Source organism: Ascaphus truei, chromosome 13 (genome assembly GCF_040206685.1).
Source record: "Ascaphus truei isolate aAscTru1 chromosome 13, aAscTru1.hap1, whole genome shotgun sequence".
NCBI classification, from domain to species: domain Eukaryota; kingdom Metazoa; phylum Chordata; class Amphibia; order Anura; family Ascaphidae; genus Ascaphus; species Ascaphus truei.
Window position 1 is genome coordinate 5804912 of NC_134495.1, and position 25053 is coordinate 5829964.

Sequence of the window (25053 nt, forward strand, 5' to 3'; positions counted from 1 at the left end):
GGGAGGCAGAGGATAAGGCTGGGAGGCAGAGGATAAGGTTGGGAGGCAGAGGATAAGGTTGGGAGGCAGAGGATAAGGTTGGGAGGCAGAGGATAAGGTTGGGAGGCAGAGGATAAGGTTGGGAGGCAGAGGATAAGGTTGGGAGGCAGAGGATAAGGTTGGGAGGCAGAGGATAAGGTTGGGAGGCAGAGGATAAGGTTGGGAGGCAGAGGATAAGGTTGGGAGGCAGAGGATAAGGTTGGGAGGCAGAGGATAAGGTTGGGAGGCAGAGGATAAGGTCGGGAGGCAGAGGATAAGGTCGGGAGGCAGAGGATAAGGTCGGGAGGCAGAGGATAAGGTTGGGAGGCAGAGGATAAGGTTGGGAGGCAGAGGATAAGGTCGGGAGGCAGAGGATAAGGTCGGGACGCAGAGGATAAGGTTGGGACGCAGAGGATAAGGTCGGGACGCAGAGGATAAGGTTGGGACGCAGAGGATAAGGTCGGGAGGCAGAGGATAAGGTCGGGAGGCAGAGGATAAGGTTGGGACGCAGAGGATAAGGTCGGGAGGCAGAGGATAAGGTTGGGACGCAGAGGATAAGGTTGGGACGCAGAGGATAAGGTCGGGAGGCAGAGGATAAGGTTGGGAGGCAGAGGATAAGGTCGGGAGGCAGAGGATAAGGTTGGGAGGCAGAGGATAAGGTCGGGAGGCAGAGGATAAGGTTGGGACGCAGAGGATAAGGTTGGGAGGCAGAGGATAAGGTTGGGAGGCAGAGGATAAGGTTGGGACGCAGAGGATAAGGTTGGGAGGCAGAGGATAAGGTTGGGAGGCAGAGGATAAGGTTGGGAGGCAGAGGATAAGGTTGGGAGGCAGAGGATAAGGTTGGGAGGCAGAGGATAAGGTTGGGAGGCAGAGGATAAGGTCGGGACGCAGAGGATAAGGTTGGGAGGCAGAGGATAAGGTTGGGAGGCAGAGGATAAGGTTGGGAGGCAGAGGATAAGGTTGGGAGGCAGAGGATAAGGTTGGGAGGCAGAGGATAAGGTTGGGAGGCAGAGGATAAGGTTGGGAGGCAGAGGATAAGGTTGGGAGGCAGAGGATAAGGTTGGGACGCAGAGGATAAGGTCGGGAGGCAGAGGATAAGGTTGGGAGGCAGAGGATAAGGTCGGGAGGCAGAGGATAAGGTCGGGAGGCAGAGGATAAGGTTGGGAGGCAGAGGATAAGGTTGGGACGCAGAGGATAAGGTTGGGAGGCAGAGGATAAGGTTGGGAGGCAGAGGATAAGGTTGGGAGGCAGAGGATAAGGTTGGGAGGCAGAGGGTAAGGTTGGGAGGCAGAGGATAAGGTCGGGAGGCAGAGGATAAGGTCGGGACGCAGAGGATAAGGTCGGGAGGCAGAGGATAAGGTTGGGAGGCAGAGGATAAGGTTGGGACGCAGAGGATAAGGTTGGGACGCAGAGGATAAGGTTGGGAGGCAGAGGATAAGGTCGGGACGCAGAGGATAAGGTCGGGAGGCAGAGGATAAGGTTGGGAGGCAGAGGATAAGGTTGGGAGGCAGAGGATAAGGTTGGGAGGCAGAGGATAAGGTTGGGACGCAGAGGATAAGGTTGGGAGGCAGAGGATAAGGTTGGGACGCAGAGGATAAGGTTGGGACGCAGAGGGTAAGGTTGGGAGGCAGAGGATAAGGTTGGGAGGCAGAGGATAAGGTTGGGAGGCAGAGGATAAGGTTGGGAGGCAGAGGATAAGGTTGGGAGGCAGAGGATAAGGTTGGGAGGCAGAGGATAAGGTCGGGAGGCAGAGGATAAGGTCGGGAGGCAGAGGATAAGGTTGGGAGGCAGAGGATAAGGTTGGGAGGCAGAGGATAAGGTTGGGAGGCAGAGGATAAGGTTGGGAGGCAGAGGATAAGGTTGGGAGGCAGAGGATAAGGTTGGGAGGCAGAGGATAAGGTCGGGAGGCAGAGGATAAGGTTGGGAGGCAGAGGATAAGGTTGGGAGGCAGAGGATAAGGTCGGGAGGCAGAGGATAAGGTCGGGACGCAGAGGATAAGGTTGGGACGCAGAGGATAAGGTCGGGAGGCAGAGGATAAGGTTGGGAGGCAGAGGATAAGGTCGGGAGGCAGAGGATAAGGTTGGGAGGCAGAGGGTAAGGTTGGGAGGCAGAGGATAAGGTTGGGACGCAGAGGATAAGGTCGGGACGCAGAGGATAAGGTTGGGAGGCAGAGGATAAGGTCGGGAGGCAGAGGATAAGGTTGGGAGGCAGAGGATAAGGTCGGGACGCAGAGGATAAGGTTGGGACGCAGAGGATAAGGTCGGGAGGCAGAGGATAAGGTCGGGAGGCAGAGGATAAGGTTGGGACGCAGAGGATAAGGTTGGGACGCAGAGGGTAAGGTTGGGAGGCAGAGGATAAGGTTGGGAGGCAGAGGATAAGGTTGGGAGGCAGAGGATAAGGTTGGGAGGCAGAGGATAAGGTTGGGAGGCAGAGGATAAGGTCGGGACGCAGAGGATAAGGTTGGGAGGCAGAGGATAAGGTTGGGACGCAGAGGATAAGGTCGGGACGCAGAGGATAAGGTTGGGAGGCAGAGGATAAGGTCGGGAGGCAGAGGATAAGGTCGGGACGCAGAGGATAAGGTTGGGAGGCAGAGGATAAGGTTGGGACGCAGAGGATAAGGTCGGGACGCAGAGGATAAGGTTGGGAGGCAGAGGATAAGGTCGGGAGGCAGAGGATAAGGTCGGGACGCAGAGGATAAGGTTGGGAGGCAGAGGATAAGGTTGGGACGCAGAGGATAAGGTTGGGACGCAGAGGATAAGGTTGGGACGCAGAGGATAAGGTTGGGAGGCAGAGGATAAGGTTGGGAGGCAGAGGATAAGGTTGGGAGGCAGAGGATAAGGTTGGGAGGCAGAGGATAAGGTTGGGAGGCAGAGGATAAGGTTGGGAGGCAGAGGATAAGGTTGGGAGGCAGAGGATAAGGTTGGGAGGCAGAGGATAAGGTTGGGAGGCAGAGGATAAGGTTGGGACGCAGAGGATAAGGTTGGGACGCAGAGGATAAGGTTGGGACGCAGAGGATAAGGTTGGGAGGCAGAGGATAAGGTTGGGAGGCAGAGGATAAGGTTGGGACGCAGAGGATAAGGTTGGGACGCAGAGGATAATGTTGGGACGCAGAGGATAAGGTTGGGACGCAGAGGATAAGGTTGGGACGCAGAGGATAAGGTCGGGAGGCAGAGGATAAGGTTGGGACGCAGAGGATAAGGTTGGGAGGCAGAGGATAAGGTTGGGAGGCAGAGGATAAGGTCGGGAGGCAGAGGATAAGGTTGGGACGCAGAGGGTAAGGTTGGGAGGCAGAGGATAAGGTTGGGAGGCAGAGGATAAGGTCGGGAGGCAGAGGATAAGGTTGGGACGCAGAGGGTAAGGTTGGGAGGCAGAGGATAAGGTTGGGACGCAGAGGATAAGGTTGGGAGGCAGAGGATAAGGTCGGGAGGCAGAGGATAAGGTCGGGAGGCAGAGGATAAGGTCGGGACGCAGAGGATAAGGTCGGGAGGCAGAGGATAAGGTCGGGAGGCAGAGGATAAGGTCGGGAGGCAGAGGATAAGGTCGGGAGGCAGAGGATAAGGTCGGGAGGCAGAGGATAAGGTTGGGAGGCAGAGGATAAGGTCGGGAGGCAGAGGATAAGGTTGGGAGGCAGAGGATAAGGTCGGGAGGCAGAGGATAAGGTTGGGAGGCAGAGGGTAAGGTTGGGAGGCAGAGGATAAGGTCGGGAGGCAGAGGATAAGGTCGGGAGGCAGAGGATAAGGTCGGGAGGCAGAGGATAAGGTTGGGAGGCAGAGGATAAGGTCGGGACGCAGAGGATAAGGTTGGGAGGCAGAGGATAAGGTCGGGAGGCAGAGGATAAGGTTGGGACGCAGAGGATAAGGTCGGGAGGCAGAGGATAAGGTTGGGACGCAGAGGATAAGGTCGGGAGGCAGAGGATAAGGTCGGGAGGCAGAGGATAAGGTTGGGACGCAGAGGATAAGGTCGGGAGGCAGAGGATAAGGTCGGGAGGCAGAGGATAAGGTTGGGAGGCAGAGGATAAGGTTGGGAGGCAGAGGATAAGGTTGGGAGGCAGAGGATAAGGTTGGGAGGCAGAGGGTAAGGTTGGGAGGCAGAGGGTAAGGCTGGGAGGCAGAGGATAAGGTTGGGAGGCAGAGGATAAGGTTGGGAGGCAGAGGATAAGGTTGGGAGGCAGAGGATAAGGTCGGGAGGCAGAGGATAAGGTTGGGACGCAGAGGATAAGGTTGGGACGCAGAGGATAAGGTTGGGAGGCAGAGGATAAGGTTGGGACGCAGAGGATAAGGTTGGGACGCAGAGGATAAGGTTGGGACGCAGAGGATAAGGTCGGGAGGCAGAGGATAAGGTCGGGAGGCAGAGGATAAGGTCGGGAGGCAGAGGATAAGGTTGGGAGGCAGAGGATAAGGTCGGGACGCAGAGGATAAGGTTGGGAGGCAGAGGATAAGGTTGGGAGGCAGAGGATAAGGTGGGAGGCAGAGGATAAGGTCGGGAGGCAGAGGATAAGGTTGGGAGGCAGAGGATAAGGTTGGGAGGCAGAGGATAAGGTTGGGACGCAGAGGATAAGGTTGGGAGGCAGAGGATAAGGTTGGGAGGCAGAGGATAAGGTTGGGAGGCAGAGGATAAGGTTGGGACGCAGAGGGAGGCAGAGGATAAGGTTGGGAGGCAGAGGATAAGGTTGGGAGGCAGAGGATAAGGTTGGGAGGCAGAGGATAAGGTTGGGAGGCAGAGGATAAGGTTGGGACGCAGAGGATAAGGTTGGGAGGCAGAGGATAAGGTTGGGAGGCAGAGGATAAGGTCGGGAGGCAGAGGATAAGGTTGGGAGGCAGAGGATAATGTTGGGAGGCAGAGGATAAGGTTGGGAGGCAGAGGATAAGGTCGGGAGGCAGAGGATAAGGTTGGGAGGCAGAGGATAAGGTTGGGAGGCAGAGGATAAGGTTGGGAGGCAGAGGATAAGGTTGGGAGGCAGAGGATAAGGTTGGGAGGCAGAGGATAAGGTTGGGACGCAGAGGATAAGGTCGGGAGGCAGAGGATAAGGTTGGGAGGCAGAGGATAAGGTTGGGAGGCAGAGGATAAGGTTGGGAGGCAGAGGATAAGGTTGGGAGGCAGAGGATAAGGTTGGGACGCAGAGGATAAGGTTGGGACGCAGAGGATAAGGTCGGGAGGCAGAGGATAAGGTCGGGAGGCAGAGGATAAGGTTGGGACGCAGAGGATAAGGTTGGGAGGCAGAGGATAAGGTTGGGAGGCAGAGGATAAGGTTGGGACGCAGAGGATAAGGTTGGGACGCAGAGGATAAGGTCGGGAGGCAGAGGATAAGGTCGGGAGGCAGAGGATAAGGTCGGGAGGCAGAGGATAAGGTTGGGACGCAGAGGATAAGGTTGGGACGCAGAGGATAAGGTTGGGAGGCAGAGGATAAGGTTGGGAGGCAGAGGATAAGGTTGGGAGGCAGAGGATAAGGTCGGGAGGCAGAGGATAAGGTCGGGACGCAGAGGATAAGGTTGGGACGCAGAGGATAAGGTTGGGACGCAGAGGATAAGGTTGGGAGGCAGAGGATAAGGTTGGGACGCAGAGGGTAAGGTTGGGAGGCAGAGGATAAGGCTGGGACGCAGAGGATAAGGTTGGGAGGCAGAGGGTAAGGTTGGGAGGCAGAGGATAAGGTTGGGACGCAGAGGATAAGGTTGGGACGCAGAGGATAAGGTTGGGACGCAGAGGATAAGGTTGGGAGGCAGAGGATAAGGTTGGGACGCAGAGGTGGGCCGTTATGATGATACTAGTTGACTAAGAGGGAATGTGATCGTCAATGATAGATTCATACTGTTTTTTTCTTTCTTTGTAGGCACAGGAAGTCCTTCTGAGTCTCATTCATCCCCGTCCCCACCGCCCAGCCCACCAGAACAGAAGAGTCCTCCCGAGCCTCTTCTCTTATCCCTGGAGAGCAGCAAAGAAAATCAGCAGCCGGAGAGAAGCAGATCAACTGCATCACTAAGTGGGAAGCCTCGCCCCAACCACCATACAGCGGCGGGTATCCAGGAGATAGTGGCCATGTCTCCTGAACTGGACACCTACTCCATCACTAAGAAGGTGAAAGAGGTGCTGACGGACAACAACTTAGGTAACGAGCAGACAATGTTGTGATATCATCCTGTGAACATCACGGGGGTCACGTAGAAGACGTATTTTAGGTTTTGCCATTGAGGGGTTGCTACAAACACGGGGACCCTGGAAGTGCATTGAGATTCATTACTAATCCTTCCAGCTGTTAGTGTTTGTGCCGATCCAGAAAAAGCAGAAGCCAAAAAGATTAGTAATGAATCTCAATGCTTTTTTTTCAGCCTATCTCCTACTTCGAGTATCAAAGACACCACATCCCTTCTAACGAGGGGTCACTAGCCCGAGACGTTCTGCCTTCTAACGTGCTTGCTGCATTGTGGTTTGTGGTCTCTGTGAACTTCCTGAACCTTCTATCCATCAGACGCGATGTGTAGTGATGGGACAGACATGGAAATGTTTATTGGTTAATTCATGGGCGGAATATGCTTTTTTTCTAAGTCTGTTCCAGCAGCGTAATCGGAATCTGAGCTCTGTATAAACTCTGTCGTATTTTGCTTTTGGATCCAACCAACCAGATTTTGTTCAGCAATTTCTCTTTGTGTGGCTGGTATCCTTCCCGTTCCACTTGCAGGGCTGTATATTACATCACCGCCTCCTGCATAAGAATTCACATTATCGCAATCATTGTATTTTAGATTTATTTTCCTATAAGGCACAGTCATATATACCATATGCCATATATACTGTATGTACACTCAGGTCAGGGGCGGCCAACCGCCCGTCGCCACGGGCCACCAACAGGTCAGGGTTTTCTGTATATCCCAGCTTCAGGACAGGGGGTGTGGTTATAATGGCTGAGCCACCTATGCTGAAGCAGGGATATCCTTCAAACCATGATGGTGGCCCTTGAGAAGTGCACTGGCCTCCCGTGACCTAGGGAGCTTACATTCAATACCATGTGCTTTGTATTATTACTTCTCACAGTGTGACTATGCTTTCCATACAGATGACATTATTACTCAACAACCAAGCGTGTACGGCTGAGCTTCTTATCATCGTGACATGATGCTTGCATTACCTCTCAATACGTTCAGTAGGCTTTTTCTGTACCATGTTATTGAAATATATCACTGTGTTAGATCACAAATATATCACTGTGTTAGATCACAAATATATCACTGTGTTAGATCACAAATATATCACTGTGTTAGATCACAAATATATCGCTGTGTTTCGAACGTTTACACTCCACTATATGTGGCCTTTTTTAGTAGACGATTCCCTTTATGTTTAATAGATTATTGGCAAGCTGAGTCACTGCTCTTTTACGCATTTAATTTAGCACAATACGTTGCTGTATATTACTGCGGCCGGTGCGCTTTATGCCCATGTACATTGTAATAATGGTCATACAATGACAATGTGAGAAGCTCAGCCTGGCTCACCTCTGTAACATTATAATGCATTATTGATTTACTTATCGTCTACACCAGGGGCGCTCAACCCCAGTCCTCAAGGGCCTCCCAACAGGTTGCAAGCATATCCCCGCTTCAGCACAGGCGGCTCAATCAGTGGCTCACTCCTGTGCTGAAGCTGGGATAGCCTTAAAACCTGTTGCGGGGGTCTTGAGGTCTGGAGTTTAGCACCCCTGCTCTACACTAGGGTTAAGACCACTCCTCCAAATGTAGGGGTTGAGTCCACTTTGCCTGGGCCCCAAATAAGCCTCTTGCTCTCACCGGTACACTGTGCGGAAGCAGGCTGAAGGGAGAGGGGTTAGCCCCAGACGTGACATATACGTTTTAGTCAACAAATAATTGACCCCAATTTAAAAAATAGCGGCGTAGCCCACGTCTGAACCGGGTCATCCGTTTGTCCTCAGAGTTGCAATGTGAATAATGCACATATATATTCTTTAAAGGTCAGAGGTTATTTGGAGAGAGCATCTTGGGTCTTACGCAGGGTTCTGTATCAGACCTCCTGTCCAGACCCAAACCGTGGCACAAGCTGAGCCTCAAGGGGAGGGAGCCGTTTGTCCGCATGCAGCTCTGGCTGAGCGATCCGCATAACATAGAAAAACTCAGAGACATGAAGAAAATGGAGAAAAAAGGTGAGTTTTCCCATTTTAACAGCAAATTGCCAAAAGTCTTTAGAGGGTAATTGCTGGGGGGGCGGGGGGGGCGGGGGGGGGGGTTCAGGCCAAAAAATGTTTTGAAAAATCAAGCCATGCAAATTGGGCGTTTTAGGTGGAATGCAGGCGGTTCTATAAATCAGTGTCTTAATGTAACAATGTAACGTGTTTCAAAGCGATCTTATAATGAGGACGATGGCGCTGGCGGCTTAGAGCAGCAGTTCCACCTCAGGGCCCCCCTTTGTTTTTGCAAATTGATGGGAAGCAGGGGGTCCCCAGATCTGAACCGTGTTCATTTCAGCCCCAGGGTTTCCCTGATTCCCGGGAGAGGTACCGTCGGATTATTTCAATCCCCCTGGTCACTGTGGCCCATAGGAAGCCGCCACTGAGGCCGGCGCAGCTCTCTGTTGGTCTGAGTGACGTGGGATATTTAAACCTCGATGGTATTGCCCTTGGAGGGGACATTGCCCCCGTGTTACCTCCAGTGGTATCTTGGAAACCAGGGGCTTCCTGGAGCTGAAATGAAAATGGTGGAGCTTTGGGAACCCCCTGCTTAACAGCCATGTTATAAAAGGCGGACACACAAGAGATGGGGAAGCTGCTCCTTCATTTACCTGTTAACCTTATATGAAGCATATACCTTTAATCAACTGAGAATATATTTCTGAAGGGATATTGATGGGTGGGGGGCCCATGGGACAATGGCCACATGGAGAATGTTGTATCCTTGGTCAGTAGAGCCAGGTTCTAAATGCATTTCATTATATGTTATGATATAGGGGAAATGTATTTTCATAATTTGCATGTTGTATGTTTTGTAGCTTATCTGAAGCGACGATACGGGCTTGTAAGTGCTGGCTCAGACAGTGAATCGTCCAACACCAGAACCGAGTGTGTAAGTCCTGGCCTCCAGCCACAGGAATACAGCCTCCTACAGATGAAAAAGCCCAGAGTGGTACTTGCCTTGGAGGAGAAAGAGGCCTTAAAGAAAGCCTATCTGCTGGAGCCTTATCCATCACAACAAACAATTGAGCTGCTCTCATTCCAGCTGAATCTCAAGACAAACACGGTCATCAACTGGTTCCATAACTACAGGTACAGTCAGTGAGATCATGAAACAAAGTATCACTGTACAGAGCATCATTGTATATAACAGAAAATCGGGGGTGGGGAGGAGGGTAAAGAAGGGGGGGTAGAGAGACGTACAGTTACATTTAGTTTTTAGTGTTGACAAATATCTACAGGAATTATCCCTGATTACATTCTATAGCCCAGCAAAGTATATTAGGACAACCTATTGGGGTTCATCTTGTTACTTGGGAGATATAGATGTACATTGTGTACCCTCGGCCTTCGGAAAGTTTTGGACTGCCTTGCTTCGCCCTTGATCGGGTCCATGGAGGATGGCCCCAACCTGGTATATCTGTGCTTGGTTTTCTAATAACGGCGTATGTGTCTGCTAATCAGAGTAGCAGTGGGGAGGGGTTCCAGGCGTGGAACGCCTGCGGGACACCGCCAGGGCTGCCAAACCGTTTACAATCTGAAGCATGAATTGCTAAGGAAGCTTGTCCGCTTTTCCATTTGGATATCCAAACACAGCCCAGTATTAATGGGGGAGAGTGATGTGACCCTTCTCTGATTCCATACTGTGGCAATAGCGCATGTTGTAGCTGTAGCGATGTGGGAAAGCATTTGGTTTTCGGCTCTGGTCTGGGTGAGGCCTGTGTAGGAGACACAGCCAGGATGTCATGGGGGAGGTCTGCCATCAGAATTTGTTGGGCACCACTCTCTTACCTCCACCCAAAGGAGGGCTATCTCTGGACATGTCCACCCAAAGGAGGGCTATCTCTGGGCGTGTCCACCCAAAGGAGGACTATCTCTGGGCGTGTCCACCCAAAGGAGGGCTATCTCTGGGCATGTCCACCCAAAGGAGGACTATCTCTGTGCATGTCCACCCAAAGGAGGACTATCTCTGGGCATGTCCACACAAAGGAGGGCTATCTCTGGGCGTGTCCACCCAAAAGAGGGCTATCTCTGGGCATGTCCACCCAAAGGAGGGCTATCTCTGGGCATGTCCACCCAAAGGAGGGCTATCTCTGGGCATGTCCACCCAAAGGAGGGCTATCTCTGGGCGTGTCCACCCAAAGGACATTTGGGATTCAAAGCAGTTCATTTTCGGGTATGAACAAGGTTTTCTTCCAGCTTATAGAGAACGGGCTGTGCATCTAAACGCAGGCGTGGGCAACCCCAGTCTTCGTCTGAGCCATCTGTGCTGAAGCAGGAATATCCTGAAACCCTGACCTTTTGGTGGCCCTAGAGGAGCATTGGAGTTGCCCTGCCCTGGTCTAAACTGTTGATCCCAAATTGGAGTAACATCCTCGGAATTTCTGTATACTCCAAATGTAATACGTCTAATAAATGCCTGATATAGTTCATAGGTTTTCTAGGCAAACAAGGTTAACGCGTCACATCTGGGCGCATACACGGTGGTGAAAAGGATAAACGCCCAGTGGTAACCCTACTTTCAAAGCCAGTGTCCGCTGTCCTTGTTGGGCAAGTCGCTTTATCTTCCTGTCCTTCATGCTTCCAAAATTAGATTGTAAGCTCTGCGGGGCAAAATGCCATGTACAGTGCTGTGTACATGGTCGGCGGCATATGAGACAAAGAACAGAATTAAAGTGAGGGTTTATTCACAGGAGTATTTCCCCTTTTTCTTTTCATTACCAGGGTGGAAAGCACGGGGTTTAGGAAGTATCAGTACTTTCTGGTGTTTAAATCCCTCGCGTCACAAGGGCCAATAGGAAGCCACAACAGATGCCATTGCAGCTTCCTATTGGCCCACATGATCTGGGAGATTGAAACCGCCATTTTGTTTCCCCTTTAGGGCACTGTACTGGAGCTACGTTTACCGAGAAAACATAATAATGTTTTTTTATCTAACAACTTCTAATTTTCTATATAGTAATCGCTATCTTTTACCCAACCTACTGCACAGTAAGGTGAATAAAACCTTAAAATCACCGTGAATTTAGGTGGTAAATACAGATGTCGCTGGCATTACCGCCCCCGTTGACGTGATGCATTGGGGTAACACTGGAATATTAATTAGTAAATGGCAATATTGAAAATAATGATTGAGGAGATAGATAACATATGTATTAACACATTATATTGTGTGTGTGTGTGTCACTGTTTGTGTGTGTGTTATCTTGCGATGACGGGGCTAATAACATCTGCTACATCTGTATGACATGTATGTGACGACAAGAGCTGAGATCCTTGTGTTTGTATGTTCACCCAGGTCACGCATGCGCAGAGAGATGCTGATGGAAGGTTTGCAGGACAATGACACCGACCAGGAGCCAAACAGCTGCGATAGTTTCACATCAGCGGTCAACTCTCACAAAGGTCAAAGGCCACACAGCCCGAGCTCCGACGGAGGGGACAGGAAGCCTGCGGTCAATGATATCAAACACTTCCTGCAGAATAACTGCTACCCCAGGGAAGGAGCCCCCGCCGTGAGAATTAAAAAGGAAAAAGCAGAGGACGATGGGGACGATCGCTGTGATTCTTGCAGCCCTGAAGCGGCTTCAGGAACGCATGGGGTATTTGCTGAGCCACCCAGGGCTCTTAGAGAAGAGCAGGCTATTGTGTCTCACGGTGAAGAATCCCACAGCCCGTCCCTTCTAATTAAAAGCAACACTTTGTGCGATAAAGCTCGCCTGTCCGCAGCGCACGATTGCGCCTCTATGCAACCTCACATGGAAGACGAAGGCGCAGAAAGACCGCAGTCTGACCCAATCAGCTTCAAGTCCACTTTGGAATTGTCGCGCTGTAGCCTAGAAGTGTCTCTTCACTCGCCGTCGGCCGCCTCCTCCCCGGGCATCATGATGTCCGTTTCTCCTGCGCCCTCTCGCTCTGCACCCACTTCCCCGTGCCCGCCTAGCACTGTGCCTGACATGGCGCACGCTTCCAGCCCTGCCAGCGACACTGCCCCTTTACACCCCGCTACAAAGCGTAGTCCCGACAACCTGAGGCGACACGAGAAGGTGGCAAACCTAAATAGCATTATCCACCGGCTCGAGAGGGCCGCAAATAAGGAAGAGACCCTGGAATGGGAATTTTGAAAAGCTTCCTCTCCGGGGCTACCGAAAAATGAGATGGTTTTTACCAAACTCTTTGTGGAACCAACTAAAAAACTAAAACGGGATGAGCGCTTACACGGGGATTTTATACTTTTTGTTTGGTGAAGTAGAAACTTATGAGAGGGAATAAAAATAATAAAAAAAAATTGTGCTTCAAACATCCCATCGAAAAGAAAAACAGAAGGGGAAAAAAAAACTGCGTTTTCACGTTCAAACTCTTTTAAGAAAAAAAAATAATAATATTTATAGACGTTTTAGATATTTTATGAAATAATACTTTGGAATTTATTAACCGCCTGAGCTGCTTTGATAACAGAGATAGATATAAAACCACAGAGATGTAGCAGTGATCATTAAATGTATACTGAAGTCCTGTCGTTTGCCACTGGATGAGATTAAAAGTCTATTATTTAAAGCCATGAAGAAGCACTATGAGACTGACCAAATGAAGCACGTTGTGAAGAGCTGTTTTGTTTCCACTGCTGTCTACAAGGCAGCCCCCATTGCTCCCACCCTTCGAAGAGACTGGGGTGCACTGTAGTCCGAAAGACTCTAAATTGAACAAGCGATGCCATGAACTTTGTGTCTAGTTCCAGTGATACATTTGTGTCACGTGCAGTTGTGTATGTTGTAAAAATGTCTGCCGTATCCGCCTTCAACACAAAAAAAGTAGCATGGTCCAGGGCTGCTCCCATCGCAGGTCATTGTGAGCATGGATGAGGCATTCATACAGTAATACCCCCAAGCAAACAGAGCAGAACATCGCAAGACCAAACCTCTATATTTTAGCTCAGGAAAGGGATCACAAGAGAGTCAGAGAGGAGTTTAACAGGCTGTGAAAGGAGAAGGGAGACGTATTACAAGTTGACTCAGCATTTAATGCTTGGGCATTATTACTTCATGGGGTGGCATTCGTTTGAAAGACATTTAGGGTGATCAAAGTCTTACAGACACATACCTTAATTGCACCCAGCCTTAGTGCTTAATACAGCACTTAAAATTATACATTTATGTTCAAGTACATGGATTTCTTTAACATTTTGGGTTGCCCTGAAACCAAGGCTATAAGGAGATTACAGGCCCAAGAAAGGACTTCAAGCATTGAGAGAACGAAGAATTCCTACCAGTGTAAATATGTATCCACAACAGTTAGATCATTAGCGTGAAAACAAATTCTAGAACGTCCCATTTCCTACCTGGCACTTCTCATGGTTACTCATGGAGGCTTTTCAAGGTGAGAGAAACCGGCTCATTCATCTCATCTAACAGAACGAGAGAGCAAAGTCGACATTCTCTGTAAGGGACAAATGGTGCAGTGAAGAAAATAGTCATTCTTTAATGCAGGTGTGGGCAAACTCCATTCCTCAAGGGCAACCAACAGGTCAGGTTTTCAGGATATCCCTGCTTCAGCACAGGTGGTCCAGTCAATGACTGAACCACCTGTGCTGAAGCAGGGCTGTCCTGAAAACCTGACCTGTTGCCGCCCCTGCTTTAATATGCAGCATTGTCCTAGTCTACTTGAGGACTGATGCAACGTTTAAGTCTGAGGCTAAGCAGGAGAATGGAGTTCGCTCAGATTTCAGGCTTGTTAAGGTAGGTGCAGCGTGGCATCGCCAGTAGGAGGCTTAATATGTAGTAGCTGAAGGGGTCACACAATGAATCTCTTGAGATGCCTGTAACACTGTATGTGTGTGTATGAATGTATGTGTGTGTGTGTATATATATATATATACATATATATATATATATATGTGTGTGTGTGTGTGTGTATATATATATATGTATATGTATATGTGTGTGTATATATATATATATGTATATGTATGTGTGTGTATATATATATATATATATGTATATATATATGTGTATATATATATATTGGTCTGTGCAAAGCATTTTGTTGCTAGTATTCATTGATAACAGTTTACATTCATGCCACTGCTACAATGGAGGCCGTGTCCCATTTGGCCCGGGCAGCAGGAAAAAGAACAAAGGGTTACATTCCCATCCCGTTCTTCATCATTGTCACCCATACAATCAGTCTCGCTGTGTAACTGTGAGTTAAGAACAAACCAAGTCTTGGTGCTGAAGGGCCACTTAGACCAAGCATCAGAGGGCTCGATGGAGTTCCGATTCAGCCGTACTGTGCGCTGCACACGTTCCACGCGCAGAATGCGGCCAATTCACCGCTCCAGTCCTGCGCAGAATGTCATCATTTGGCCCACACCCACCAGCGCAGGGGCGGCCAACCCCAGTCCTCAAGGGCCACCAACAGGTCAGGTTTTCATTATATCCCAGCTGCAGCCCAGGAGGCACCATCAGTCCCTGCTTCAGCACAGGTGGTGCAGTCTTCGACTGAGCCACCTGTGCTGAAGCAGGGACATCCTGAAAACCTGACCTGGTCGTGGCCCTTGAGGACTGGAGTGGGTCGCTCCAGCGCTAGATTAACCTGTTAGCTGCCAGAAGTGCCTGCGAGGGCGGCGTACGCATCTTTTCATATTTAGAGCTCATTCGTTCCCTCTTGTGAATACGCACACAGCAAGTATCAAGTATCACTACTTCTGCTTAAGTACCCCTCCCATATAGAACATTGTTTAGGGCAAATTCAAATATGAAGCTGTATGTCCAATTTTGAGGGTAGTAAAAGTTAATCAATGTCCTATTCATCAGCGCGCTGACACCGTGAAAGCCTTCAGTGATATAGCTTGTGATCTGTGGCATATTTGGGCTTTGCCAGCGTGTCACCTGCATGTTATGACCACCAGCGACCCAACTCCTGCAGTGCACACAATTCTGTACAGTGATTTACATTTTTTTTTAAAAAGCCACCATCAGGACAAAAATAATGGCACCATGATCTTAACAAACAAGGGGTTAACATGTTGTGTTCAGAGTGTGTATTTGGGTCTCCGCCCTGCCAGCATGGAGGAGGTTAAGCCTTCAGTTGAAGGTGCAGGTAGGCCGCGATGGACTAATGGCAGTGATTATATTTAATAGGATATAAAAAACAAACAAGTATAAATATGATCAAATCATTTTTTTAAAAGCCTGAAATGTTGTCCTTTCTCTTCATTTATTGTAGGGGTTGTTAAAGGGGGTCCCTCCTGTTTGCTTGAGGTAATTAGATTTATGTCCAATCCTTGCCTGCGAACCAGCAAGGAAAGGGTGCAATTGTTTTGGTTTTTTTTATACAAAAGTTTAGTCTCTGTTTTTTTTCCTATTATACATATCATTGCTTCTAAGTTCATTTTGGTCCTACAAATAACCCCGTTAATGTGATGCGATAACGCTGGCGCTTTATCAGCAGCGCTTTTGAAAAAGGATGGTTAAGTGGTAACGCACAGCACAATGCGTTAAAATGCACGTTATATCACGTTAACGGGGTAATCACGCCTGCTACACCTGTATGTGGGACCGTATGAAGACATTACCGATTACCTTCCAGACCAGGAGTGCCAAACTCCAGTTCTGAGACCCCCCCCCCCCCCCCCAACAGGTCAGGTTTTAAGGATATCCCAGCTTTGGCACACGTGGCTCAATCAGTGGCTTAGTCAACAAATGAGCCACTGATTGAGCGCCACCTGTGCTGAACCAGGGACTGATTGAGCCACCTATGCTGAAGCAGAGATATTCTGAAAACCTGACCTGTTGGGAGCTCTTGAGGACTGGCGTTGCCCGCTCCTGTTCTAGACTTTGTGGTGTGTACGGTGGAACTTCAGTGTAACAGGATTGAATTAAGCACTTAGCATAGTCTTCTCGTTACAGGGATCCTGTTGTAATACAATTAGTGGACATGTAATTACTGTGGGCTCATGTACTGTATCCAGTTTGTAAAATAAACTGAAAAAAAAAAACCCTTTGTTTAAAAAAAAAGGAAAAAAAAGTTCTGTAAAAAGCCACTAAATACAGAAATTGTACTATACGTCTGCGTGGTCCAGTGTTTCATTTCAACATGTTGTTGTATAATCGTTTTCATGGGGATAATGCGGGTTATTATTCCACCCAGGAATGCGTTTATAACCGCGTCCGTCGGTCCCAGTTACGGAAATTGCTTTGAACGTCTCTTAGAATTTCCTTTGTATTAGGGCGACCGGACGCTGTGGTTTTTAGGCATTTTGTCCCGGGACCCGGTCAAGCCACTGTCCCGGTTTTTCTCTGCGCTGCCTGCGTCTGCGCATTCGGCAAGTGACGATTGTGCATAAGCGACGGGCAAACGCCGAACGGGCATGCACGGCTGGGAAGCGCTCATGGCGCATGCAGTCGGCGCTCGCGACTGAGCATGCGCGACCTGTGTCCTGGTTTTTGCCGGAATATGGTAACCCTACTTTTTATTAATATATAGATATTATTAATATATATGTATATGTATGTACCTTGCTCATTCTCTTCCCCAGTTTCAGAGATATTTACTGGTTTAGGTGCTGGTGTTTTCCTTCCCTTTAGGGTAAATAAAATGGCCGCCAAACTCACGGGTCCTGGGGGCCAACAGGAAGTCACGCGATGTTGCGGTTTCGTAGTGGGTGACCTGTGGGCGCTATCTTAGAAAATGTGTGTTTAGGGAACGGAGAGGTCCCCGGAGGTAAAAGTAGTGCGCTTCCACGCCGGCCCACCAGGTCGAATTCTGTAAACCAAAATACAATACAATAAAATACAATACACACTACAGGCGGCCTCGGTTATCCAACGGAATCCGTTCTGGAAGCAGCGTGGGATAGTGAAACCGCTGTAAAGTGAGTCCCATGTTAATCAGCGGCGGTGAGCGTCGGATAACGTGTTCCGGTGTCGAAAAACGGCCCATAGAGGCGTTGTAACGCGTTGGATATACCATTCATTGTAAAGGGAAACTTTGGATAGCGAGGACTACCTGTATGCAATAACTGCCTTACCTCCTGCAATCCCACATAGCAGTGTGTGTGTGTGTGTGTGTCACATTACGTGCTGTTATGGTGCGCCTTCATCTGCCATCACCATTTTCTCTTACCTGCTCCTCAATCTCCGGTGGCTTCTTCTTGTAATGACACATCGCCATGGCAACGCTGCGGCATCATATGGCGCTGTGTTGCCGTGAAGCGGCCCTGCATTGCCATGGCAACGCAACGTTGCATTACGTCACGGCAACTGGACAGAGATCAGGAGCAGTAGCAGTTAAGAGGCCGGGTACCGGCACCTATTGTATTACAAAACGAGGTGTGTGTGCCCAGGAAGGGGGCGGAGAGAACACAGGAGGGCCAGGGACCGGAGGAAAAAATGTGAGAGGGGAGGACCAGCTCTGGAAAGATGAGAGAGACAGAGAAAGAGAGAGAGAGACATGCTGGGGGGAGAGGAGACAGAAAGAGATGCTGGGGGGAGAGAGGAGAGACATGCTGGGGGGAGAGGAGACAGAAAGAGATGCTGGGGGGAGAGAGGAGAGACATGCTGGGGGGAGAGGAGACAGAAAGAGATGCTGGGGGGAGAGAGGAGAGACATGCTGGGGGGAGAGGAGATAGAAAGACATGCTGGGGGGGGGAGGAGAGAGACATGCTGGAGGGGGAGAGAGAAAGACATGCTGGGGGGAGAGAGGAGAGAGACATGCTGGGGGGAGGAGAGAGAAAGACATGCTGGGGGGGGAGGTGAGAGACATGCTGGGGGGGGAGAGGAGATGGAAAGTGATGCTGGGGGGAGAGAGATGCTGGAGGGGGAGAGAGAAAGACATGCTGGGGGGAGAGAGGAGAGAGACATGCTGGGGGGGAGGAGAGAGAAAGACATGCTGGGGGGGGAGGAGACAGAAAGACATGCTGGGGGGAGGAGAGAGAAAGACATGCTGGGGGGAGAGAGGAGAGAGACATGCTGGGGAGAGAGGAGACAGACATGCTGGGGGGAGAGTGGAGAGAGATGCTGGGGGAGGAGAGGAGAGAGATGCTCGTGGGAGAGGAGAGAGAAAGACATGCTGGGGGAGAGACGAGAGACATGCTGGGGGAGAGAGGAGACAGAAAGACATGCTTGGGGGGAGGAGAGAGAAAGACATGCTGGGGGGGAGGAGAGAGAAAGACATGCTGGGGGGGAGGAGAGAGAAAGACATGCGGGGGGGAGGAGAGAGAAAGACATGCTGGGGGGGAGGAGAGAGAAAGACATGCTGGGGGGGAGGAGAGAGAAAGACATGCTGGGGGGAGGAGAGAGAAAGACATGCTGGGGGGGAGGAGAGAGAAAGACATGTGGGGGGGAGGAGAGAGAAAGACATGCTGGGGGGGAGGAGAGAGAAAGACATGCTTGGGGGGAGGAGAGAGAAAGACATGCTGGGGGGAGGAGAGAAAGACATGCTGGGGGGGGAGGAGAGAGAAAGACATGCTGGGGGGGAGGAGAGAGAAAGACATGGTGGGGGGGGAGGAGAGAGAAAGACATGCTGGGGGGGGGAGAGGAGAGAGAAAGACATGCTGGGGGAGAGAGGAGACAGAAAGACATGCAGGGGGGAGAGGAGAGAGAAAGACATGCTGGGGGGAGGAGAGAGAAAGACATACTGGGGGGGAGGAGAGAGAAAGACATGGTGGGGGGGGAGAGGAGAGAGAAAGACATGCTGGGGGGAGAGGAGAGAGAAAGACATGCTGGGGGGGAGGAGAGAGAAAGACATGCTGGGGGGAGGAGAGAGAAAGACATGCTGGGGGGGGAGGAGAGAGAAAGACATGCTGGGGGGGAGGAGAGAGAAAGACATGCTGGGGGGAGGAGAGAGAAAGACATGCTGGGGGGGGAGAAGAGAGAGAGACATGCTGGGGGGAGAGGAGACATAAAGACATGCTGGGTGGGGGAGAGAAAGACATGCTGGGGGAGGAGAGAGAAAGACATGCTGGGGGGGAGGAGAGAGAAAGACATGCTTGGGGGGAGGAGAGAGAAAGACATGCTGGGGGGGAGGAGAGAGACATGCTGGGGGGGAGGAGAGAGAGACATGCTGGGGGGGAGGAGAGAGAAAGACATGCTGGGGGGAGGAGAGAGAAAGACATGCTGGGTGGGGGAGAGAGAAAGACATGCTGGGGGAGGAGAGAGAAAGACATGCTGGGGGGGAGGAGAGAGAAAGACATGCTGGGGGGGGAGGAGAGAGATGCTGGGGGGGAGGAGAGAGAAAGACGTGGTGGGGGGGGGAGAGGAGAGAGAAAGACATGCTGGGGGAGAGAGGAGACAGAAAGACATGCTGGGGGGAGAGGAGAGAGAAAGACATGCTGGGGGGAGAGGAGAGTGAAAGACATGCTGGGGGGGGAGGAGAGAGAAAGACATGCTGGGGGGGGAGGAGAGAGAAAGACATGCTGGGGCGGAGGAGAGAGAAAGACATGCTGGGGGGGAGGAGAGAGAAAGACATGCTGGGGGGGGAGAGGAGAGAGAGAGACATGCTGGGGGGAGAGGAGACATAAAGACATGCTGGGGGGAGAGAGGAGAGAGAAAGACATGCTGGTGGGGGAGGAGAGAGAAAGACATGCTGGGGGCGGGGGAGAGGAGAGAGAAAGACATGCTGGGGGGGGAGAGGAGAGAGAAAGACATGCTGGGGGGGAGAGAGAAAGACATGCTGGGGGGGAGAGAGAAAGACATGCTGGGGGGGAGGAGAGAGAAAGACATGCTGGGGGGGGAGAGGAGAGAGAAAGACATGCTGGGAGGGGAGGAGAGAGAAAGACATGCTGGGGGGAGGAGAGAGAAAGACATGCTGGGGGGGAGGAGAGAGAGAAAGACATGCTGGGGGGGAGGAGAGAGAGAAAGACATGCTGGGGGGGAGGAGAGAGAGACATGCTGGGGGGGGAGAGGAGAGAGACATGCTGGGGGGGGAGAGGGAGACATGCTGGGGGGGGAGAGGGAGACATGCTGGGGGAGAGGGAGACATGCTGGGGGGAGGAGAGAGAAAGACATGCTGGGGGAGAGGAGAGACATGCTGGGGGGGGGAGAGGAGAGACATGCTGGGGGGGGAGAGGAGAGGAGAGACATGCTGGGGGGGGGAGAGGAGAGAGAAAGACATGCTGGGGGGGGAGGAGAGAGAAAGACATGCTGGGGGGGAGAGGGAGACATGCTGGGGGGGGGAGAGGAGAGAGAAAGACATGCTGGGGGGGGAGGAGAGAGAAAGACATGCTGGGGGGGAGAGGGAGACATGCTGGGGGAGGGGGGAGAGGAGAAACATGCTTGGGGGGGGAGAGTGAGACAATTGAGAAACAGATTAGAAGAAGGAAAAAATAAAAAAAACTTTTGGGACGGGAGAGACATGTGAGAGTTGGGGGCAGCAGGGAGACCAGGAAAAGGGACTGTGAGAGTGCGAGAGGAGCCGGGGGGATAATGAAAGAGGAAGGCATGAGGGGGAACAGAAACGTGGCACAGTAACCCGGTGTAATGCTCATAACGTTTTGTGGCCCTGCTATTCAGGTTAGTCCTGGGCCCCAAAAAAATCTGTTGGTGGCCTCACCCACGGTTCCAGAGATGGTGAGGACGGTTACGCCTGGTATTTATACCCCCCCGCATTCAACGGGACGCTCTGCATCTTTTACAGCTTCCGATTGGCCCGAGTAACATGATCTAAGCGCCATTTTGTGTCCCCTGCCGGGAACGCTGCTGGCTGGGGGTTCCCGGGGCTGAAATGGATGCAGCTCTGTTCCGTGGTCCCCCTGCTAACCACGGATTGTACACACAGAGGGACCAGGCCGGAGGAGCTGCTCCGTTACTCCGACTCGTGTTTTATTCACTGGTTCCATAGAATATAATCCAGGGGCGGCCAACTCCCGTCCTCAAGGGCCGCCAACAGGCCAGGTATTGGGGCTATCCCTGCTTCAGCCCAGGCTTGCCAGTTAACCAATGAGACACCTGTGTTGACGCAGGGATTTCCTTAACCTGACCTGTTGGTGGCCGTTGAAGACGGGAGTTGGCCGCCCCTGATATAATCCAAACAGCACACACCCTCGTGTAAATCATATCCACAATAACAGAAACACGGGCGTGCTGCCGGGTGTGACAATAACAGAAACACGGGCGTGCTGCCGGGTGTGACAATAACAGAAACACGGGCGTGCTGCCGGGTGTGACAATAACAGAAACACGGGCGTGCTGCCGGGTGTGACAATAACAGAAACACGGGCGTGCTGCCGGGTGTGACAATAACAGAAACACGGGCGTGCTGCCGGGTGTGACAATAACAGAAACACGGGCGTGCTGCCGGGTGTGACGTTATTTCCCCGGGGGTAGAGTTTGGCTTCCCATTAACATTAAGCGGTTTGGGGCTTTGCACGCTATGTACACGCGCACGGTTTGGGGCTTTGCACGCTATGTACACGCGCACGGTTTGGGGCTTTGCACGCTATGTACACGCGCACGGTTTGGGGCTTTGCACGCTATGTACACGCGCACGGTTTGGGGCTTTGCACGCTATGTACACGCGCACGGTTTGGGGCTTTGCACGCTATGTACACGCGCACGGTTTGGGGCTTTGCACGCTATGTACACGCGCACACTCCCAGCTCCTCATTTCCTGTCATCGCTGACACTTTCCCTGCCAGATTTAACCCATTAACCCAGGGGCGACAAAGTCCAGTCCTCCAGGGCTACCAACAGGTCAGCTTTTCAGGATATTCCTGCTTCAGCACAGGTGGAGGGAACGTGTCGCACGCGGATACTATAGGGAACGTGTCGCACGCGGATACTGCAGGGAACGTGTCGCACGCGGATACTGTAGGGAACGTGTCGCGCGCGGATACTGCAGGGAACGTGTCGCACGCGGATACTGCAGGGAACGTGTCGCGCGCGGATACTGCGGGGAACGTGTCGCACGCGGATACTGCAGGGAACGTGTCGCACGCGGATACTGCAGGGAACGTGTCGCGCGCGGATACTGCAGGGAACGTGTCGCACGCGGATACTGTAGGGAACGTGTCGCGCGCGGATACTGTAGGGAACGTGTCGCGCGCGGATACTGCAGGGAACGTGTCGCGCGCGGATACTGCGGGGAACGTGTCGCGCGCGGATACTGCGGGGAACGTGTCGCACGCGGATACTGCAGGGAACGTGTCGCGCGCGGATACTGCAGGGAACGTGTCGCGCGCGGATACTGCAGGGAACGTGTCGCGCGCGGATACTGTAGGGAACGTGTCGCGCGCGGATACTGCAGGGAACGTGTCGCACGCGGATACTGTAGGGAACGTGTCGCACGCGGATACTGTAGGGAACGTGTCGCACGCGGATACTGCAGGGAACGTGTCGCACGCGGATACTGTAGGGAACGTGTCGCACGCGGATACTGTGGGGAACGTGTCGCACGCGGATACTGCGGGGAACGTGTCGCACGCGGATACTGCGGGGAACGTGTCACACGCGGATACTGCAGGGAACGTGTCGCACGCGGATACTGCGGGGAACGTGTCGCGCGCGGATACTGCAGGGAACGTGTCGCGCGCGGATACTGTAGGGATCATGTCACACGCGGATACTGCGGGGAACGTGTCGCGCGCGGATACTGTAGGGAACGTGTCGCACGCGGATACTGCAGGGAACGTGTCGCACGCGGATACTGCAGGGAACGTGTCGCGCGCGGATACTGCAGGGAACGTGTCGCGCGCGGATACTGTAGGGAACGTGTCGCGCGCGGATACTGCAGGGAACGTGTCGCGCGCGGATACTGCAGGGAACGTGTCGCACGCGGATACTGCAGGTGCAGGGAACGTGTCGCGCGCGGATACTGCAGGGAACGTGTCGCGCGCGGATACTGCGGGGAACGTGTCGCGCGCGGATACTGCAGGGAACGTGTCGCACGCGGATACTGTAGGGAACGTGTCGCACGCGGATACTGTAGGGAACGTGTCGCGCGCGGATACTGCAGGGAACGTGTCGCGCGCGGATACTGCAGGGAACGTGTCGCGCGCGGATACTGCAGGGAACGTGTCGCACGCGGATACTGCAGGGAACGTGTCGCACGCGGATACTGTAGGGAACGTGTCGCACGCGGATACTGCAGGGAACGTGTCGCACGTGGATACTGTAGGGAACGTGTCGCACGCGGATACTGTAGGGAACGTGTCGCACGCGGATACTGCAGGGAACGTGTCGCACGCGGATACTGCAGGGAACGTGTCGCACGCGGATACTGTAGGGAACGTGTCGCACGCGGATACTGCAGGGAACGTGTCGCGCGCGGATACTGCGGGATACTGCGGGGAACGTGTCGCACGCGGATACTGCGGGGGACGTGACGCACGCGGATACTGCAGGGGACGTGACGCGCGCGGATACTGCAGGGGACGTGACGCACGCGGATACTGCAGGGGACGTGACGCACGCGGATACTGCAGGGGACGTGACGCACGCGGATACTGCAGGGAACGTGTCGCACGCGGATACTGCGGGGAACGTGTCGCACGCGGATACTGCAGGGAACGTGTCGCACGCGGATACTGCAGGGAACGTGTCGCGCGCGGATACTGCAGGGAACGTGACGCGCGCGGATACTGCAGGGAACGTGTCGCACGCGGATACTGTAGGGAACGTGTCGCGCGCGGATACTGCAGGGAACGTGTCGCGCGCGGATACTGCAGGGAACGTGTCGCGCGCGGATACTGCGGGGAACGTGTCGCACGCGGATACTGCGGGGAACGTGTCGCACGCGGATACTGCAGGGAACGTGTCGCGCGCGGATACTGCAGGGAACGTGTCGCGCGCGGATACTGTAGGGAACGTGGCGCGCGCGGATACTGCAGGGAACGTGTCGCGCGCGGATACTGTAGGGAACGTGTCGCGCGCGGATACTGCGGGGAACGTGTCGCACGCGGATACTGCAGGGAACGTGTCGCGCGCGGATACTGCAGGGAACGTGTCGCGCGCGGATACTGTAGGGAACGTGTCGCGCGCGGATACTGCAGGGAACGTGTCGCACGCGGATACTGTAGGGAACGTGTCGCACGCGGATACTGTAGGGAACGTGTCGCACGCGGATACTGCAGGGAACGTGTCGCACGCGGATACTGCAGGGAACGTGTCGCACGCGGATACTGTAGGGAACGTGTCGCACGCGGATACTGTAGGGAACGTGTCGCACGCGGATACTGCAGGGAACGTGTCGCACGCGGATACTGCGGGGAACGTGTCACACGCGGATACTGCAGGGAACGTGTCGCACGCGGATACTGCGGGGAACGTGTCGCGCGCGGATACTGCAGGGAACGTGTCGCGCGCGGATACTGTAGGGAACGTGTCACACGCGGATACTGCGGGGAACGTGTCGCGCGCGGATACTGTGGGGAACGTGTTGCACGCGGATACTGCAGGGAACGTGTCGCACGCGGATACTGCAGGGAACGTGTCGCGCGCGGATACTGCAGGGAACGTGTCGCGCGCGGATACTGTAGGGAACGTGTCGCGCGCGGATACTGCAGGGAACGTGTCGCGCGCGGATACTGCAGGGAACGTGTCGCGCGCGGATACTGCAGGGAACGTGTCGCACGCGGATACTGCAGGGAACGTGTCGCACGCGGATACTGCAGGTGCAGGGAACGTGTCGCGCGCGGATACTGCAGGGAACGTGTCGCGCGCGGATACTGCGGGGAACGTGTCGCGCGCGGATACTGCAGGGAACGTGTCGCACGCGGATACTGCAGGGAACGTGTCGCACGCGGATACTGTAGGGAACGTGTCGCACGCGGATACTGCAGGGAACGTGTCGCACGCGGATACTGCAGGGAACGTGTCGCACGCGGATACTGTAGGGAACGTGTCGCACGCGGATACTGTAGGGAACGT

General features: G+C 53.0%; 1 protein-coding gene across 6 annotated transcripts in view; it reads left to right on the plus strand.

The window, feature by feature from the left end:
• Nucleotides 1-16255, plus strand: part of CUX2 (cut like homeobox 2) — a 351667-nt gene extending 335412 nt beyond the window's left edge. For all 6 annotated transcript variants that reach the window (XM_075568157.1, XM_075568155.1, XM_075568153.1 and 3 more), the window contains 4 exons: nucleotides 5846-6121; nucleotides 7979-8167; nucleotides 9010-9283; nucleotides 11490-16255. In XM_075568157.1, coding sequence (XP_075424272.1) covers nucleotides 5846-6121; nucleotides 7979-8167; nucleotides 9010-9283; nucleotides 11490-12315 — 1565 coding nt within the window. In that variant the 3' untranslated portion in view covers nucleotides 12316-16255. The remainder of the gene's footprint in view (nucleotides 1-5845; nucleotides 6122-7978; nucleotides 8168-9009; nucleotides 9284-11489) is intronic.
• The last annotated feature ends 8798 nt before the right edge of the window (nucleotides 16256-25053 follow it).